The 13,531-nt window shown below is 41.0% G+C and overlaps 1 protein-coding gene across 1 annotated transcript; it reads left to right on the forward strand.

Annotated features, from left to right (window-relative positions):
* The first annotated feature begins 2,661 nt into the window (after nucleotides 1-2,661).
* tbc1d17 (TBC1 domain family, member 17) lies at nucleotides 2,662-12,515 on the forward strand. Its single transcript, XM_005921770.2, has 17 exons — nucleotides 2,662-2,769; nucleotides 4,416-4,511; nucleotides 4,602-4,679; nucleotides 4,780-4,891; nucleotides 4,968-5,151; nucleotides 5,307-5,418; nucleotides 6,324-6,494; nucleotides 6,585-6,710; nucleotides 7,525-7,628; nucleotides 8,057-8,151; nucleotides 8,238-8,354; nucleotides 9,377-9,477; nucleotides 10,103-10,202; nucleotides 10,982-11,079; nucleotides 11,261-11,377; nucleotides 11,465-11,551; nucleotides 11,761-12,515. Exons 1-17 carry the CDS (start codon nucleotides 2,743-2,745, stop codon nucleotides 11,920-11,922), a joined length of 1,887 nt encoding a protein of 628 aa, XP_005921832.1. The 5' UTR covers nucleotides 2,662-2,742; the 3' UTR covers nucleotides 11,923-12,515.
* The last annotated feature ends 1,016 nt before the right edge of the window (nucleotides 12,516-13,531 follow it).

The following is a 13,531-nucleotide window of genomic DNA, read 5'->3' on the forward strand; positions in this document are numbered from 1 at the left end:
CCTGGTCCTGTGCTACCTTAGCATCTCCCACAAACACAGTTCTTACAACTGCTGAATCTCCTAAGCACCAAAGGAATCCCTACACTACATATGCACTACATATTTACTAACTAAATGACAAAAATATAAGCACTTGGGTTTAAGTTAGGTTTAGGTTAATAGCAATAAATTATTTATTTAATTAAAAAAATGATAAACCATTTTATAATGCCAGGGTTTGTGTTATATATAGCATTTTACATTCACTTAATACGGCAAATGTCAAGGTGATGCTAATGTATTTAAATGAATCAGTAAAGCCAGCTTGGATTCTGACTCGGTTCTTTATTTTATTTGTTCATTTATTTATTTTGTCAAGAAAAGAAATTGAGACGTATATGTAAGAAAGCCGTCCTAGAAACAAGTCTTTCCACTTCATCTAAATTAGTTTAAATTTTAATTGGAGAAAAGAAAGAAAGAAAAATACATGTATAGAAACACAAGTCAAATCCCTGGGTAAAAAAAAAGTTTTAATATTTTTAAAATATGCTTTGCCACATTTTTTTTTTACCACTATCTCTGCTCTTTGAACTCAGGACTCTCTCTCTCTGGCTCTTATCCGTTTTTTAACTCTGCCTAACTTGACGCCTCTCTGACGTCACCTGTTTACTGCCTTCCATTCGAGAGCACGTTTCACACGTGACAGACGTTTGGGGCCGGGCTCGTGCTCGCTCTGTTCTCGTGCACATGGAGCTGTCCCCCCTAGCCTCAACAAAGCCCACCTGCCCTACCAGCTACTCGGAAGTTATGGGCCTGCGTTGTTTCTGCAGTAAAAGCTGGATAGCTCCAGCAGCTGCCGTCCCTCCCTTTAAAGTGTCGTTAATGACGACACCTCGGTGAACCAGCAGCCTGAGTGATTTTGGAGTTGTGTGTTTTCTGCCACCTGGCGGTCACAATGAGAGCTTGCAACAGCACACTTGGGTGCCGAATAAACATCTATCCAATGATCAGTATGAGCCGCTCGTATTGCTGTGATTATTACACTGCTATTTGGAAACACCTGAGAGTAGTGTAATTATGTTAGCTGTAGTCTAGCAGTTATATTGAGAAAAAGTGCAACATCACTGTCTGAAATTGCACAATAGTAAAAAAAAAAAAAATGTGGGTCAGCAGCTCTAAATGTGGCATTTCTTCCTTTCTTTCTTGCGAGGCCAGAAGAAACTAATTGTCAGCACAGCCCTGATATCATCATCACGTTCAGTAGCTATAGATCAGCATGAATTTGGAGTCATGTTTCTCTCAGCTGGCGCTCGGCAGGGAGATGTGGTCCTTTGTAGCTAGATGCTCTTTTGCACTCTCCTCAGGATCTTCCTTGAGCTTTATAAATCTGTGTTTATATATTTCCCAAATAGACATTAACGTTTACATTTATCCTTTTAATAAGTTGCAATCAAATAAATATTGATCATAGCAGCTCTTGGTCACAGTAAAATTTTTCTAAACACATAAAACGGTTGTAAATCGATGAATTATTTAAACCCCAATCAGCCACACTATTTTAGCAGCAGATATAGGGCTATCATACAAAAACTCTATTATTTCTCTGTGATGGATATCTTCTGTTCTAATGTAATTATCTTGCTGGTGTAGAGGGGATGTAGGGATGCCTGAAACTGCGACTGCATCTGAAAGGTACCATCTGTTCATCCCCACCGAGATCAGTGCCAGAAATATTGTTTTTGAAATATCCCTGAAAGCAGCGAGTTTGTCTAAGGCCTGCCGATCTGCTCTGGTTATTCCGCTGCAATTTGACAGCCGAGTAACCCATTATGTTCAGAATATCTAAATTTAAATATTTTCATCTTTCCAGTAACTGTAGAGTTTTAGTATTAGTATTAGTGTGTAGTATTGTATTGATCATTCTGGTCATGTCAAGGCAAGATGATCAGATCCCACAAAGTTTGAGGCAAAGAGTGTTATATTTTGATGTAACTGTGAACAATGTTTTATTTAAATGAAACTTTCCAAAAGCATAAATGGAAGCTTAGGAATATTTTTATGGTCTTGTGTGATATTCTTGAGCCACATTCACATTAAAATGCTGTGCATACCCACATTTTTCTGTCTTTGAAACCAGTACATTTTGTAACATCCTTTCTTCTTCCTTTAAGTGAGCTGAGTCATTGGTTTGTTTAAAAAAGAAAGTGCTGAAACCTAATTTTTAGTAGTCTAGAGTAGCTCTCATGTAATCATTTCCTCATTATTTTAGCTAAAGTTTACATCAAGTACTTAACACATGCACTGTGTGTTGGGATGTGCACAGTCTTTTGATGTAGGTGTTCATCCTAACTGTGAGGCACTTTGTAACTGTGTTTGTTGTTGTCGTTGTTGTTGTTGTTTTAGACTACAACTAAAGTTATTCTTTTTTTTCTAATCCATTGCTGTTTAGAGTCAGCGTTGTTTGCTGCCCTCTAGTGGTTGTCATGTGCATTACATAAATATTTACATTAAGGTATTCAGACATAATAGGTCACTGCTTGTAGCTGACATTAAAATCAAATCAAATAATACCATAAACTCTTACATAAATATTGGCCTCTGTAATAATATTAAAGCGTTTAAAATATAATTTAAAAACAAAGCAGTACAAATTACGTTCTGATTGGGTGTTTTCTGACATGACGTTGCCATGGGCGGGGTTTTGCATTAGCAGGAAGCTTGACGTCACGTTTGTTTTGGGAGAACGACGGAGACGACAGGAAAATGGAGCAAAGCGCTGAGGATTATAAGGTACTCCTGAATTAAATGTTTAACACGTTTTCACTGGCTGTTTCTGTGAATGTTCGTAACTGTGCTGTTGAATATTGGGCAGAACTTCTGATAGCTGACTAATGGTAGCACCTAAAGCTAGCTGTGGATCTCCAGTAACGTTCGTTAAGCTCGAGCTGGGCTACGTGGTGCTTTAGCTCGATATAAGAGCTGGATATATTTTTTTGTATAGTTGTGTGTATAACCACACAGACATGAAAGCTTAAAGTGTGTTCAGAAAGTCGCGAACTTAATTCAACTTTTCCTGTTTGGCTGTCTCGCTTTCACCCACTGACCTGAGCAGAGCAGTGACTTTATAGTCATGTGATGTGAATGTGTCATTTACCAGCTCTTTGTTATGATTTACCTGCCGGGTCAGCTGTTTGACTGGTCACGTGGTGCACGGGCTCGTTAATCACATTTGGGCACTGGGTGGGCTACATTTGCATTTATTTATTTTTTATTAGTATCATTTAGTTTTTAATTTTAGTTTGCTGTCCAGTTTTCCAAAAAGTTTTAGCCATCGTCAATCATTTTTCAAATGAGGTTTAAAAATAACAGGAAAATACGTTAATCTTCTAAATAAGGTCTCGAAGACCTCGTTTGCCATAACTATATGCTATTAAGGCATTTGAGCTATTTCCTAGGAAATACCGAGCTGTCATTTAGCTTCCTGAGTTGAACCCACCATGGTTTTTGTGGGTTAATGCTTGTGGTGTTGACTGACAAAGACTGAAACTAAATGAGCTAATTTTATAGGTTGAGTGTGATCATGTAAGTATTTCAGTTAGTTCTCATGATTTCTAAAGTTTACGTTATTTTTACAATGATCACGTTTTGTTTTTCTCACTTGACCTCAGATAACTACGAGTTAGTTTGTATCAGCTGTGTTTGACGTTAATTCTTGTATCCATCTGCCATGTGATGAGTTTATTCCACGTGGATGTTTGTTTGTTTTTTAACTGCAAGACAGTAAACTTTCTTTGTTTACAACCAACCTGCTGTCAGTGTGGTACCACCAATTAGCCCGAAGTCAGGAACACAGACCTGTTTGGCGACCACTGGTTCCTAAGGCAAAGTGGCTGCTGGAGGATTTTGGGTTGCCAGGAGGTCACTGACCAGTTTGTGTGTGTGACTGGGGCTGAAAAGACATGTTGGGCTATGGGAGGACGCCAGAGTACCTGGAGAGAACCCAATCAGGTGTATTGAGAACATGCAAATTCCACAATGATTGGGCAAAAACAGGGCTGGGCTAGCCTGAAATGCTGCTTAGATGTCACACAGAGTGCCTAGCCTTTGTGAAGAGGTGTGGACAACCTCTTTACCTTGAGAACACCAGTAGCGATAGGAATTCGGAGTATGCACAGGTCATTAAATCCCTGCTCTTTGTATATGGTTCAAGTTCAACTTCTGAGAGAAACAAGTGGTGTTCAACCACACATGGTATCAGTTATACTGTAGTTATTGATGACTGATTAAAATAATCTTTAGGCTAATTCTTATTACCTGCCTGTTTGAGTGACTGAAATTTGACACCAATCAAAAAAAAAAAAACACCTTTAACTGCAAATACATTTTACACTTAATTTCTGCTACTTCATATTTATGTGGGGCTTTTTTCTCCTCAGCTGATATTTGAGAAGGAGGGGGTATACCTCCACACAAATGCCAAGAAGAGTAACCAGGACACTAGTATCCCAGGGTTCATCCGCATTGTGGAGCGGGTAAGAAAGTCTGTGTGAGCTAAGACTGTTTAGGTCAAAGGTATGATCAGGAAAGCACGGGGGTAACCTATCATGTCTTTATTTTTTCAGGCTGGGCTGCCAGCTCTAGAGTGGAGTCCACTGGAGGATGACGGTCGCAACGCTCCTGCTGTACTCTACAGCAAAAAGGTTGGGAACCATCTATTTGCTACATGCTGAAAAATAAAAAGTATTTGTATTTGTTATTAGCTCGAATAGGATTCTCATCCAATAATCTCCACCTGACCAGGATGGTGATGGAGGGGAAGAGGATACAAACTTTGACCCGGGGTATGAGCCAGACTGGGCAGTTATAAGCACCGTGAAGAAAGAACGAGAACACGTCCCAGTCAAAAGTTCAGGTGCAGTCTGCTTTTCTGGTGATCCTAGCAAAGGCTCGTGCTCAGAAAACTAAAAACTCCTCTTTTTTTTTCACAGGTCAGTGGGCGTTCTCGCTGCCTCTCTCAGAGCTGTACTCTCTTCGGAGGTCTCGGTTCTCCTTGGGTCGAAACTTTCTCGTGCTGACTAGTAGAGGTGGCCACCCACTGCCTCCTTTGCACTTCCACAGAGGAGGAACCCGGGAACTGCTGAGGGCACTTCAGCGCTATATTATTCTGGACCCGTAAGCATCACTGCAATCATTTTAGCAGCAGATTTCTAATTACAGTGGAATGCCAGCATTGTTTACATGCTGGAGAAACTCTGATTAGTACCTCAGTTTCAGATGCCCTTTGCTTCTTTGTCAGCGTGTCATGTGGTTTCTGTTCTTGTTATCAGGTCACCACTTGACGGGCGGCTCTTCCTTGCCTACCCCCAGGACTCAGGCACGCTCCCTCAGTCCTTTGATAGGCTGCAGTTTCTTGAGGATGGAGGCAATGATCTTGTCTCAGTAAGTAGATTTTTTTTGTTGTTATTTTTTTAGAGGATAGTGCATGTTGCATTTCTAGTGAGTAATTTTTTTAAGTAATCTCGCACTTAATCGTTTTAAAATCTATGAATTACTAGCTTGTCCATTAACACCAGTGACCCAGTGATGAGGTCATCTTCCACCGAAGCAGCATCAGAACTTGAAAACAAAAGCTAATGTGGAAGTGCCAAAATCTCAATTTCCTCTAAAAGCAGCTTGAGCTATATAGATCCCCGATGTTAACATCTCCAACTGCAGAGTAGTAATAAACATGTTCATAGCATTTTTGCAGTTCAGAGTTTTTGGCCTCCAGAGCCAGTCTCCCCTCGGATGACAACTAAATTCCGAAACCAATTTCAGATGTTTTTATGTTTAAAGTAGGTTGCATTATTTGGGCATGGTCACATTGACAGTTGGATGCCATCACAGGCAGATTTGTCCAGTAGCTGTTTACCAGCCTTCACCTCAATTACCTGCACTAACTGTGCAGGTAATTGTACTAATAGATCATTGTACTAATTATTAGCAGGTTTCTGTATCTGTGCACTGCTCTCATACAGATTATGCATATAGAAAGCAAGATGGGATCGGCCAAAAACGAAACCATCAGAGCTTCAAACAGGTTCCACCAAGTCAAGTGGCATTTCATTTCAATCATATGCAGTGGTACAGTACACAGTGAAGCGAGACAATGGTCCTCCAAGACCTTGGTGCTACATATAACAGACAATCAACACAGGACTACATGCGGTGGCAGCGACACAGTGGTTTCATCTGTCTTTTTTAATCATAGCCTTTGGTACCAGCTAACATTAGTGAAGGAAACATCATACTTAAAACGACAGGCCTTCATTTGCATAAACATTCTTTTTTTTCACCTATAACAGAGATTTATCCATGACCCGTATGCCACTACATTTGGTGGATTCTCCAAAGTCACAAATTTCTTCAGGGCAGCACTTCGGCCTCCAGAGTCCCCCATCCACGCACGTACTCCTCAGGATCCCAGTTTGCCTCCACAGCCTGATGAAGAGCCCGGATTCGAACTCATCACCTGCGTAAGAGAAAGATACAAAAAGATAATTTGAGCGCGGATAGATGGAATAAAAAATAAGTTATTAATGTTTGCTTTTATTTCTTTCATCAAGGGTGTGGAACTTGGTCCCAAACCAGATGTAACAAGGGGACAGCCTCTGGATAAGTGGGAGGAGTTTTTGGACTCTGAGGGGCGAGTGACTTGCCAAGAAAAAATCAAAGAACTTGTGTTCAGAGGGGTAGGACAGTAAATAGAGTTAGGCTACGTTCACACTGCAGGTCTTAATGCTCAATTCCAATTTTTTGATCAAATCCGATTTTTTTGTCTGCTCGTTCACACTTCAAATAAAATGCGACAGCAAACGCGCTCTAGTGTGAACCCTCAAAGCGGCCCGCATGCGCAAAAGAAGACGTCACACACAACGCGCTCTGTTTAGACCCAGAGCAAACAGTATTGTTTGACTGATGGCCCTTAATATAAAGACTTCGGACTTTACGTTTCCCAATTTTTGCTTTAAGTTATTTTGTTATTTACATAATAATGTAAATAACCTAATAATGATCCTTATTGCTGTTTTAGAGGAGCGGTGCTTCAAAGGATAGCTGCAGATTTCTGTCAGAATCTGCAGATTATACAGTACAAATAAAATGTTCACGTTTCTCCAACGTTGTCTTCCCAACAGTTTCACTGGATGGCCAGGAAGCGTTCGCGATGTCTTCTCCGGCGCTGATAATTGGCGTCTGTCTTGTGTCAGTGACGTAAAAGACGGATTTAATGCGACATGACCGTTCAAACAGCAGTCGCTTTCTAAAACATCGGATATGTATCGGATTCAGTACCACATACGAAAGTGACCCAGATCGGATTTGAAAATATCGGATTTGTGCCGTTCACACTGTCATACCATGATCGGATATGGGTCGCATAGGGTCAAAAAAATCGGATTTGATGCGCTTTCGCCTGCAGTGTGAACGTAGCCTTAGAGACAAACATGTGTTTCTCATGTTTAACCAGGTGTGCATTCTTTGATGGGGTTTTTGTGTATCTTGCAGGGCATCACACACTCACTGAGGAAGGAGATATGGAAATTCCTGCTGGGGTTTTATCCGTGGAACAGCACTGCCAAGGAAAGAGAGGACATTCTTCGGGTCAAAACGTTAGTAGAATTTTTTTTTCCTGTCATATCTTTATGATAATTTATTGAAGCTTTGGGAAACACTCTCATTGCCTTGCTTGGTAAATGGTAAATGGACTGGTTCTTATATAGCGCTTTTCTACTCCACCTGAGCGCTCAAAACACTTTATACAACTTGCCCTGTTCACACACATCTCCTACAAAAGTGCTTTCATAGCTAATATTCAAACACACATACACACACTCCGTTGGATACATCAGAGAGTAACTTTGGGTTAGTAGCCAGGGTTCGAACCACCAACCTTCCAATTAGTAGATGACCTGCTCTCCCTCCCTCCTGAGCTAGCTGCAGACACTTTTTTTCTTTTTTTAATGCTTAGCAGAGAGCCAGTGTATTTCCTAAAATCTTGAACTATTCACTTGCTTTAACAACCCTTCTGCGTGTGCAGGGATGAGTACTTCAGGATGAAGGTGCAGTGGAAGTCTGTCAGTGAAGAGCAGGAGATGAGAAACTCCCTCCTCAGAGGCTACAGAAGCCTGATAGGTCAGTGCGTCTAATAACAGAAGATCTGTTCAGCGTTTAGTCAGCTGCCCGTCAGAAGTTAAACTGTCTTTGTTCTGTTGTGACAGAGAGAGACGTCAACAGGACAGACAGACACAACACTTTCTTCTCTGGGAATGACAATCCGGGACTGACCCTGCTTCACGACGTGCTGATGACTTACTGCATGTACAACTTTGATCTGGGTGTGTATTTATGAACCGCTGGTAAACAGATGTGCACTTCATAAATTGATCACCGGTATATGTGACTGCCAAAAAGACCACCTTTGGTAGTTTCCTGGTCTGGATCTTTCAGGTGTAATGCCACAATCTTCCCAGAAGTGGGCGACCCAACAAATTCGCCCCAAGGTCACACCGTGCAAGGCGCATAGAAATAGCAGAAAACCCATGAGCTAAGTTCATGACAAGTATGGCTTGTTTGTAAAAGTTGCCAGGAGAAAGCCCGTTCTCTCTAAAAAGAACATGGGACAGGTTTAGAAAGAGCAAACTACAAGACTTCAGGAACAATGAAACCAAAGTAGACGTGTTGGGCCATGAAGAACAGTGCCACGGCTTTGCAGTCACTGACTAGACCATGAACTCTTCTGTATACAAAAGTATTCCACAGTCAAATGTAAGGCTGTACAAGAGCTAAAGCTTGGCCCAAATTGGGTCCTCTAACAGGACATCCTCTCCCAAGCACAACAGCAAATCTACAACAGAATGTTTGCAAAAGAAAATAATCAAGGTGCTGCAAGGCCCCAGTTGAAGTGTAGACCTCAGCCTGATTGAAGTGCTGTGGTGGGACCTTAAGAGAGTAATTCCTTCAAAGCCCAATTAACTGAAGCAATGCTGTAAAGAAGAGTGGACCAAAACTCCTCCAGATACTGATGAAGTCATATAGAAACCCATCACGTCAACCTATTGCTGCTAAAATTGGTTCTCTAAGTACACCACGTGATTCAGTAGCTTACTTTCACATGACTTCATATTGTTTGTATATGAAAATAAAAGTTGAACAAGCATTACGGTGCCAGTACAAGTGGCGTCTGGTGACCAGAAAGATTTGCAACAACAGGAGGAAACGTCACAGGAGTGAAACAACAGAGATGTCCATGATGTTTTAAGACCAATCAACAAAGGGTTTGGCAGCGATTAAAAGCGGTTTGAGTAAGGTATGTATGTAAATATGTTTGTAACACAGGTCTCCTTTTTCATCGGTGCAGGTTATGTGCAGGGGATGAGTGATCTTCTTTCTCCTATCCTGTTCGTCACCCAGAATGAGGTGGAGTCATTCTGGTGTCTGACAGGATTCATGGAGCTGGTGGTTAGTAAAAATATCTGTTCTCTTTTTTGTTATCGTCTGTCACAAACCCGTGATCTTCTGTTGAGACACACAAGAGCTTTTAAAGCTTTTACTCTATATTTGAGTCGATTTCTGCTCCGAATGGAGAATAATTAACTCGGCAGCAGCACAAACATAACCTTTGAAAGTTTAAATGCACTTGGGCCAGTGAAGTGATTTTTGTGCAGTGACTTGAGACCTCATCAACATTTGATTTGAATGAATATAAAAAGCCCACACTTAAAACTGCTTTGGATGTCTCTCAGTGTGCTCTTCTGCTAACTCGCCGCTGTCTCCAGTTGTGAAGCAACCACAAAAACACTCACTGGATTTTGGTTTGTAGCCTGAGGCTGTTTGCCAACAATCTCAAGCATTACACCTTGTTAAATGTTAAATAAATGCACATTCTCTCTCTTAAAAAAAATGTCATCTGGTTCTATGTTGTGCTGAAATGTGATATTAATCATTGAGATCTGGGGAAGCAGTGAAAGAAAAACAATAATGAAATTAGCGGAGTGTCAAAGCAGAAACATCCAAAAGATTGATGTATTTGTAAGAATCCGTAGACTCCAGCTGAAGAACAGGTCTTTGTTTTTCTTTCCTGCAGCACCAGAACTTTGAAGAGTCTCAGGAGGCCATGAAGCAGCAGCTTCTTCAGCTCAGTATCCTGCTGAAGGCGCTGGACCCAGAGCTCTGTGACTTCCTGGGTAAGTGAGCTCCTATTTAGCCAGGCACATTAACAGTAGAAGTGAGAGTGTAAAATGAAACGTGCAAAGTAAAGCTGGGCAAGATAAAGAAGTTTTAAAGCATTGTTGTGTTGATTTGCACCTCAGCACTAATTTCAGTTCCTATCTAAGTCAAAGGAGCTTGCAAAGAAAAGCGTCTGGACTTCTTTAAGTAACTTAAAGAAGTCCAGATGCTTTTCTTTGCAAGCTCCTTTGACTACGATGACCTGGGTGACTGAGAACCTTCACAGACATAGTTCCTATCTAACTTGTATACATGTGCTTCTGTCTAAAAGGAGCAACTTGTCAATTTGCATTGCATTTGGGGAAGAAGATAAAGTCACAGGGAGGGAAAATCTGGCAGCTAGGGCAGGTAGTGACCAAAGATTGTTATGTCATGTCACCACAGTTCCACTCATCCCAACTGATTGTTCTTACTCAGATGTTATAGTAGAACTCGGTTTGGAGAGGTTGTTCCTGGCGGAGGAATTCACAGTTTGAGGTTAGGTCAGTTTCACACTGAAGGCAAAGTCGAACCTTAAATATAGCAGCAATGCAGAAAGACGACCAGAGGTGCACAAAAGGAAGACATTACCGTGTTTCTGTTGAATCTGACCTCTCACATATAAGTTTAGATATGCTGAAGGTGACATACATGCCACGCATATGTATGAAACTGAGAAAACTCTGGATGTGCAATAATAATTTCTTTTTTGTAAAGAGATAAAATTCCAGTTCTCCCTTCCTTGCATGTCCTTCAGACTCTCAGGACAGCGGCTCGCTTTGCTTCTGTTTCCGCTGGCTGCTCATCTGGTTCAAGAGAGAGTTTTCCTTTGAGGATATCCTCACACTGTGGGAGGTGAGTGCTTGACTGTACCAATTTAACATATTCGTGTCTTGAATTGATTTTTGTTATGAAACCGAATCCCACATTTTTTTTTTTTTAATATATTATGTGCTACTATTTTAAAGTCTACAGTAAGGATTGTTTGGGCTGCATCTTGACATCGCATTTTATAGCATCGTGTTTTCTTCCTCAGGTCCTCTGGACTCGTCTTCCATGTGAAAACTTTCACCTGCTGATCGCCTGTTCGATCCTCGAGTCCCAGCGAGAAGAGCTGATAGGCTCGAACCATGACTTCAACACTATTCTGAAAGTGTGTGTCTGGATTAAAGATGACGGTTATTTATTTTTTTCTGTAATCATACAGATTTTCATCTTCTATAATGTTTTTCATCTGCAGCACATAAACGAGTTGACAATGAAGTTGGACCTGCAGAGCGTTCTGCGTGGAGCCGAGGCCATCTATCTACAGCTGTTTCTGTGCAAGGTAAGACACAGGGCCACTTCATACCTCATGATTCGACATACAGCCAGTAAAATATCTGTTGGTCCAAATCTGAGATTATTATTTTTTTATTAGTATTATCAGACTATAATAGGAAAACAATTTATCTTGTGCTATATTATGTTAACTGATAATTTAATAACTTGCTTGCTTTGTAACTTCCCCTTTTTCCTCTTCCCTTTCCACCCCAGGAGCTTCCTGTTATGGTTAAGCAGGTCCTAGGCCTCTACGTCCCACCCAGCTCAGAGGAAGAGAGCCCAGACTCACAGGCCAGCGAGACACAGCGCCTCCTCAGCCAATCACAGGAAGGAGCTGCAGCTTCTAATTCAGCGTGTCGCCCCAGCTGCCCTTAAATCTGACTATCAGCTGGTGGACTGACACTCACTAAGAGATGTGTGAAAGACATTTATATATGATATATGTACTAAATATTATCCCATGGTATGGAGTGAAGACTGTTGTTACTGATGGTCAGAGGCAGGGGGCACTGTGGAGGCTCTTTTCTCTCACTGTGTGTTCATGAAAGTTACAATCCAATGTGTTTAAACACTATAGCCGTACTTGCAGTGCTGTTTTTGTGTGTATGCTGTCCTCCTGTTTCCTTGTCACTTGTTTACATCTCCTGTTTTCATGACACTTTTGCTTCCGCTTTTACTTATTATTTAACTATATTAATTCGTTTATCCCTTGCTTATGTTTCAGTTTATTTTGTGTTTTCTTACGGTCCTCTCACCACTCCTCCTGTAAAGGGAAATAGACGAAGCATAAACTCACTGGCAGTATTTTGCTAGTACTGTAAGATGCCATTCCAGCCCTATGCAAAGGTTGCGCATGCCTTATAGGTTCCACATGCCACTGGTAATATTAAGCCTTGTAACTATATGTATGATGTTCTAGCATTTTCATCTCGTTATTACCAAATAAATGGTTGAATCATAACAAAACAGGGTATTTAAACTCTACTTTATCCATTTGTAAAAACTTAAGCAGAAGAAGTTCAAGATAACTGAACTTGATCCCCCTGTGGATAAGAATCAGGTGAGGAAGGAACAGACGATAACATCCTCCCCAAGACTTGAAAAGGATTCATTTATCAAATGGTGGAGGTGAGCTTCAGTGTGCAGGTCTGAGTTTACCTGCAGATCCACAGCAACAATAATACATGAGCCGACCGTGGGTCAGGGGGTTGGAAGTTCATCTTGTAAACCGTAAGGTTGCCGGTTCGATCCCCAGCTCTGTCTTGCTCGTTGTGTCCTTGGGCAAGACACTTCGCCTACTGGTGATAGCCAGAGGGGCCGTTGGCGCAATATGTCAGTCTGCCCCAGGGCAGCTGTGGCTACAACTGTAGCTTGCCTCCACCAGTGTGTGAATGTGAGAGTGAATGAATAGTGGAATTGTAAAGTGCTTTGAGGGTCTCGAAAAGCGCTATATAAATGCAATCCATTATTAATACACATATCAGTGAGGAGTAACTTCACACCAGTCCTTGTCCTATAAAGTTACTTCTCATGCATAAACTCACCATAACAAGGTCCTCTCTCTCCCTCTCGTGCTGTTATGTTTGTTTTCTTGGAGCTGGCGAGGTGTGTGGGTGTTCCTCGCCTCTCGCCCTGTGGTAGCTGGGATAGACTGGGAAAGGCTCCAGAGTATATCAGTGTAAATATGTAAATATCTGTATATTTACATATTTAAAATATCTCTAGTTATATATCTTAAACTATCCAGATGCAAATGTTTTAGATGTAGTTTAAAAACTGAAAAAATGGGAAATAGTTGTTTGAATTTTACATGTAAATACTAGGGATGCAATGATACACAAAATTCACGGTTCGGTTCGGTTCAATACTTTGGTGTCACGGTTCGATATTTTTTCGATACAAAAAAAATGTTCATGCCTTTTTAATTTGTCATTTATTAAAATTATAAATATATATTTTAACTCAAAAGTACAGTTTTTAAATT

The sequence above is a fragment of the Haplochromis burtoni genome, unplaced genomic scaffold (genome assembly GCF_018398535.1).
Source record: "Haplochromis burtoni strain Fernald_Lab_line unplaced genomic scaffold, NCSU_Asbu1 Contig_52, whole genome shotgun sequence".
In the NCBI taxonomy this organism is placed as follows: domain Eukaryota; kingdom Metazoa; phylum Chordata; class Actinopteri; order Cichliformes; family Cichlidae; genus Haplochromis; species Haplochromis burtoni.